Source organism: Perca fluviatilis, chromosome 24 (genome assembly GCF_010015445.1).
Source record: "Perca fluviatilis chromosome 24, GENO_Pfluv_1.0, whole genome shotgun sequence".
Lineage (NCBI taxonomy): Eukaryota > Metazoa > Chordata > Actinopteri > Perciformes > Percidae > Perca > Perca fluviatilis.
Window position 1 is genome coordinate 16,348,389 of NC_053135.1, and position 6,653 is coordinate 16,355,041.

Below are 6,653 nucleotides of genomic sequence, written 5' to 3' on the forward strand. Positions count from 1 at the left end.
TCGCGGTGCCGGCTGCATTGCTTAATGTCCCCTGATTCGTCCCATTATATTTTTTTCATTTAATGCTCTTGTCAACATGGAAAAAGCGGATCGGCTTGCTTTAGCAAATGTTTTTTTTAATTGAAGTCACTTCAAAAGCATACGTATGTTCAATTTCAATACACTAACATTCTCACTCTGGAACTAATAATCTGTCACATAATGTAAAATAGTGTTCTTAAATTCTTCCACTGTTGATAGTACTGCCTCATGCCTGAGGCGAAGGTAGCTGGTCGCCACCATGGTTTTACCCGGAATTTATTTCTGGTTCTGCCCATAACCAACGAAAATCAAGGAGGCTAACTTTTCCTACTACAGGTTTCCTGCAATCGTGGTCAGGAAGAACAGAGGAGACACTCGCTCTCTCATCGACCGGAGTCACTATCGTCTGCTAATCGCTGCGGACGATTTCCACATTACGCTGCTCGGGCAAGCCGGTCTTCCTGAAATTACGGTAATATGCAAGTCGCCCTTCACTCACTACTAATGGCAAGACGTCCAAGGTGACGTAACCCCATTTGTTCAGGTCCTATCCCCTGACAAATCCGCTATCCTAACCACTCGAGGTGAAATGCCTAACTCCAACCAATTGAGCTGCTTCGTAGGGCGGGTCTAGCTAGATCCGAAAGAACGTTAATCCTTCTTTAACTGTCTATGCGTTAATCACGCGATAAAACAATTGTCGCCGTTAAAATGGGTTTGCGTTAACGCCGTTAATAACGCGGTAAAGTGACAGCCCTAATATATATATATATATATATATATATATATATATATATATATATATATATATATATATATATATATATATATATATATATATATATATATATACAGCTTATTTCAGAACTTAATAGATGGTTGAGACCTAGTTGGGGGTGGGAGAGGGTGAAAAAAAAAAAAATTTTACTATAATAAATAAATATATTTTATCATAAAAAAAGGACTAATTTTTACAAGATGATATAAGAAGTTAAAGCTGGGCGATATGGAGAAAATCAAATATTACGATACTGTTGACCAAATACCTCACCAAATCGATAGATACCGCAACGATATTGTAGTGTTGACTATTGGTGCTTTCACAAAATATTTACATAATGAGATTTTTGATAAATAATCATCAGTAATGTGGATATACTAAGTGGGCAAAGGCAAATAATAGAACAGTTACAACAGTCTGGTAAGTTCAGAAAATGACATCACTTTACTGTAACACAGCCTTTAAAGGTCCCATGGCATGAAAATTTCACTTCATGAGGTTTTTTTACAGTAATATGCGTTCCCCCAGCCTGCCTATGGTCCCCCAGTGGCTTGAAATGGTGATAGGTGTAAACCGAGCCCTGAGTATCCTGCTCTGCCTTTGAGAAAATGAAAGCTCAGAAAGGCCGATCTGGAAACTTGCTTGTTATGAGGTCATGAGGAGCAAGGTTACCTCCCCTTTCTCTGCTTTGCCCGCCCAGAGGATTTGGCCAACCTATGGGAGAGAGAGACATCACGGCATCAGATACAGTATTAGGGGACCACTAAGGTCTATATAAAAGATAATCACTTTTGAATATGATTGTTTTGATAGGTAAAATGTTTATTTTTAAAGCTAAAACTACATCAAATTTATGTATAAAACACTTTAAGAATAGAGTTTATCATCAGCATATGCTGGAAACAATCATAGCAACGAATAACAACAGAATAATTGAACATGAAAAGAAATGGAATGTTTGTTTACTTGAATTAGAGGATTGATTTATATTAATTTTTTTTTTTTTTCTTTTCTTTGTTGTTTCTTTATTTTGTTTGCTTTGTGCTTTTTTTATTTTATAGTGTTTTTTTTTTGTTAAAACACTACGAATGTGGAGTTGAATGTGGTGGTGATTGTGGTGTGACTACATGGGAGGGTGGTAGGGGTGGGTGGGGGTGTTTTGAAGCTTGTTTTGTCTTTGTAATTCTTAATTTGTTCTATGTATTAGATTCTAAATAAAAAAAAAAAAAAAAAAAAAAAGGTCTATATAAAAGAGACTTCAGATACAGTATTAGGGGACCACTAAGGTCTATATAAAAGAGACTTCAGATACAGTATTAGGGGACCACTAAGGTCTATATAAAAGCATCCAAAGAGCACCATGTCATGGGACCTTTAAAAACCAGGAAGACAACACTTATGTCATATTACGATATTCAAAATCTAAGATGACATCTAGTCTCATATCACGATATCGATATAATATAGATATATTGCCAGGCCTATTGAAAATAATAAATCATTCTCGAGTACTGGGGTGATTTTGTTGGAGAGTGCCTCTACAAAGAAAATAAAAATGAAAAAGGAACACTTCTAATGTGAACCATTCTTTGTTGAACATTAATGCTTTACAAACACCAAAGCAAGTGAGGCTGTGACTACTCTTCTGAAGTGATTTTGGAGAGGGACATTTGGTAGATAATAGAGCTGGGCAATATATCGATATCGTGATATGATACTAGATTTCGACTTAGATTTTGGATATCGTATTATGGCATGAGTGTTGTCTTTTTCTGGTTTTAAAGCTGCATTACAGTAAAGTTATGTCATTTTCTGAACTTACCAGACTGTTGTAACTGTTATATTATTTGCCTTTACCCATTCAGTCATTATATCCACATTACTGATGATTATTTATCAAAAATCTCATTGAATAAATATTTTGTGAAAGCAACAATTGTCAACACTACAATATCGTTGTGGTATCGATAGAGGTATTTGTTATAAAATATTGTGACATTTCATTTTCTCCATATCGCCCAGCCCTAGTAGATAAATACAATGGTTGACTACGTTTCCAGCGCCGCGGCTCCGTAACGTTGGTTGGGACAGACGCATTGTTCCTTTAGGCTAACTATATTCGCTTTACTCTGGCTGGTAGCAGCTTTCTGCGGTGAAAAATGGCCGGGAGATGTCACGATTACGTTGCATTAATCAGGTGATTTAGTTCGTCTTTGCAGCGCACATAAAACACGGACTACTGTAGCTTCACTACTAGAGGTGTTGAAATTAATCAAATAATCGATGCATCGACTCGTAGACGATGCTGCATCGATAATCGGCCGGGCTATAATCGATAATTTCTGTTTTAATTTAATGTAATGTAGGCCTAACAACCTTCTGTTTACATATTCTGTTATGTTTTGCACATTCAGGAAGTGCCATGTGCTCAGTGCTGTAGTTTTATGTATCCAATTTATGTAGCATTTGAGCACTGCGGAATGTTTTGTTTTTGAAGTTTGCAAAGCTATGAATTAAATATCCTATATGGCTTTAATAGAAAAATTTATTTGACGCATTGTGATGCATCGAGATATCGAATCGAATACACAATAATCGTAATTGAATCGGGAGATCAGCGAAGATTCACACCTCTATTCACTACCCATGGAAAAGTATGCGCATCACCGTATCAGCTGCCGCTTACAGTACTTTTCTACACACGGAGAGCCTCACTTCCCATAACAAACCCAGCTGGACTAACGTTAGGCTGTAATACAGTACATGGACCGGTTTCCCAGCAGACATGTTGACTTGTCATAGTAGGAAAAGCACAGCTGAAGTTGATAACCTTAACGATGGCTCATTTCCATCAAGTGTCCCAGTAAGCTCTTTCAGTGAGTCAGCATGTGGAACGCAGCCATCATTAATGGTTTTGAAAACACCTGTGCTTTTCCTACTATGACATCATATGTCAACATGTCTGCTGTGAAAGAGGTCTGTTGACATCGATTTGAAGGCATTTTGCAGTCTGCTAATTCTTGATAACAAACCGTTGCTAAGAACAGCAGACCGTTGCTATGCATAGCAGATTAATTTATCAGATGTGGCAAAAAGTGGAGAAAAGTGGAGCACCTCCTGTCCTCCAATTCAGGCATTGATAACAGCTTTTACTTATAAATGTACTTTTTCAGTTACATAAATAATAATAAACGCTATATGGCATTATGAACCAGAGCCAGCTCATACAACAGGGTAACGTTAACGTTAGGTAAGAAGAAATAGAAGAAGAATATAGAACATTGTAAACGTCTCCCACCTCTCCGCTGGCCAGCTGACAGTTTCCTCTCAGAGTCCATGTCGAAGTGTCTCTCCTCAACTTCTCCCCGAGCTGCATTTGAGGAAAAACACGGAGCTCACAACATATCCGATAACACACGTTTGCAGGAGCTAGCTGCAGCTAACGTTAGCTTAGCGCGCGGACTCCCTGCAACAACAGCAGTAAACGCGTTCCCGGTCGGAGAAAGAAAACAGACCTGCTCTTTGTAGCTCCGTTTCAGGTTTTAAAACCTCATGCAGCAGTTTGGGATGTTTCTCTCTGGAAGGACACCAAACACTGGCGCCTGTTACTCCGCCGTCCTCAACACGAGCTAAAATGCAAACAATGAGACGGAGGTCGTAGCATCTTCCGGGACCCGGAAACACAAACACAACTTCCGCTACACTCCTCTGCCCTTCAAAATAATAGAAATGTTTTAAGAGTAGATTTTACCCACTGTCCTTTAATAAGATGAGATCAAATCAGTGGTTGAGTGTAACTTAGTACATTTGCTCATGTACTGTCCCAGATAGCAAACAGTCATTGAAACTATGTTAAATCAACATTCCGTTGTCAACATTAAATCATTGAATCAACATCAAACTCTGATGTTGATTCTACATCATTTTGCATCATTTTGTTTTAATATTTAAACAACATTGAAGTCCATAGATCAACGGAATTTCAATGGTATTTCAAAATTTCAACTGAACAACATGATTTCAATGGAATTTCAGTCATTATTAAGCCATAGAAAAGTATTTCTAGGCATACGAAAATTTAATGCCCTAAATTAAATAGCCTATAATGAATATCCTGCTTTATCTACAGCCAGGATGTTAAAAAGTGATGGAAAATTTGAAAGCTTGTATACCTATATAGCCTAGCCTAAAACACTGACCACACCACACTGTTTATGGTAAAAACAAATTCATTTTATTAGCCACTTATTACATTATTTGTCCTCTTTAGCATATTTACAGTTCATGGTCCTCTGACATCTGACTGGTTTGTCGTCCAGTCCATCTTGCCTTGTCTGGCGCATAGCGCAGCAACTGTTGCACAGCCTGGGCAAAAGTAAATTGGGTGACAGCGGCTGTCCCCATCTGTGTAAGAGCATCTAAAACAGAAAATACAAGCACAATGCAAAAAAAATTTGCCTTTAAAGTTAAACAGAACACCCACATATGCACACTTGGAAAAAAATTCAGCAACCTAGGCCTAGGATCGTATAAGGCAATTTCTCCAGTGTTTGCCCTACATTCAATAATATAACTTTTGGGCTCTGGGAAATCAGAAATTAAGTTTCTTGTCCTTGTTGAAAACAAGTGGGTCACTGTATTTAAATGCTGGTGACAACACTGCGTTGAGGTAATCAACTGATAACCAGGCACTGCTGGGATTTGAACCCAGGCTCTCCTGTTTACGAGACAGGCGCTTTAACCTCTAAGCTACAGTGCCCTTTACATTGCAAACAAACGGTTTGCTCATTTCGTTGGGGCTGAACGTGGTCCAGATGTACACCAGGACCCTGTGACATCACTGTTGGGTGTGGTTTACGTTGCATGTGATGCTGGCTGAGGTCAGAGGTGAAATAAACTTGAACTTTAACGGCCAAGACACTTAAGGGGCCGACTGCCTGATATGAGCTTCTTCCAGGCTATTCCTTACAGAGTGGAGGAGAGGTAATAATCAATTTACTGGTTTTTATCAAAACAGCATAATTAGGCCAAATGAACAGAAATGGCTGATGAATAAACTAAGGTGTGTATTGTAGCTTAAACTTGCATTGCTTTGCATTTAATGTGTTTTTATGTACCATCTTAAGTCTGTGTTTCTGTTTCTGTGTAAATTTATAGGAGAACTCTGGGCAATGTTTACGTTAATCTTGATCGCTATACCTATGTGAGTACTGTCTATAGAAAAAAAAACGAGCCGGATTAGTACTAGCAACACGGAGCTGCTACAGCTAATGCCCAGAGCTCCCACTTAGCTAAAACGGCAGTTATGGGGGCATAAGATCAAGAGTGTCTTTGTGCCTCTTAACAAAGGTTAAAATAGTTGAAATTCACCTACCCTCTTAGCTGCTAGCTGCCGTCTGGGATGAGTGAGTGTGTTCAGCCAGGCTTCGGTAATAATCATGATGCAGCAGTTCCATGTGTATTTGTAGCATATATATCCATTTTGTGTGTGATCCATCTGACGTTGGTGAGTAGGAGTCTTGTCAGTGTCCATCGTTGTGGTTTCCTTAGCCGGGCTAGCAGGCCCGGCCGGCGTCCCTGTTTCCCTGCTTCCTCCCCGCCCTCCTGGCTTCATGCGGCCGACAACAATCCAACGAGTGCCCGCGGGTCTGGTGGATGTCTTCCAGAAGACCGTTCAAGCCTTCGCGGCGAAAAGTGGTATTTCATTTCACTCTCAAAAATAGGTAATTGAGCACTGTAGTGATTATGACCATATTAGTGACTATGTAACTACATGGAAACAGACCAAATTATGTTTGTGCCTTGTACAGTAAAATAGTGTTTTAGACGGCTAGCTGTAGTCTCGCGCTGA

At 39.1% G+C, this 6,653-nt stretch overlaps 1 protein-coding gene and 1 non-coding gene across 2 annotated transcripts in view; both read right to left on the bottom strand.

The window, feature by feature from the left end:
• The window catches only part of LOC120554218 (zinc finger protein 391-like), a 26,785-nt gene extending 22,296 nt beyond the window's left edge, over window positions 1–4,489 (bottom strand). Inside the window, exons 1-3 of the mRNA XM_039792965.1 lie at window positions 4,318–4,489; window positions 4,101–4,172; window positions 1,475–1,516 (exon numbers count right to left, since the gene is read on the bottom strand). Coding sequence (XP_039648899.1) covers window positions 1,475–1,516; window positions 4,101–4,140 — 82 coding nt within the window. The 5' untranslated portion in view covers window positions 4,141–4,172; window positions 4,318–4,489. The remainder of the gene's footprint in view (window positions 1–1,474; window positions 1,517–4,100; window positions 4,173–4,317) is intronic.
• Window positions 4,490–5,488: 999 nt separating this feature from the next.
• On the bottom strand, window positions 5,489–5,561 carry trnat-cgu. The gene has a single exon. It is a non-coding gene; the product is annotated as a tRNA-Thr (tRNA).
• Window positions 5,562–6,653: the final 1,092 nt, after the last annotated feature.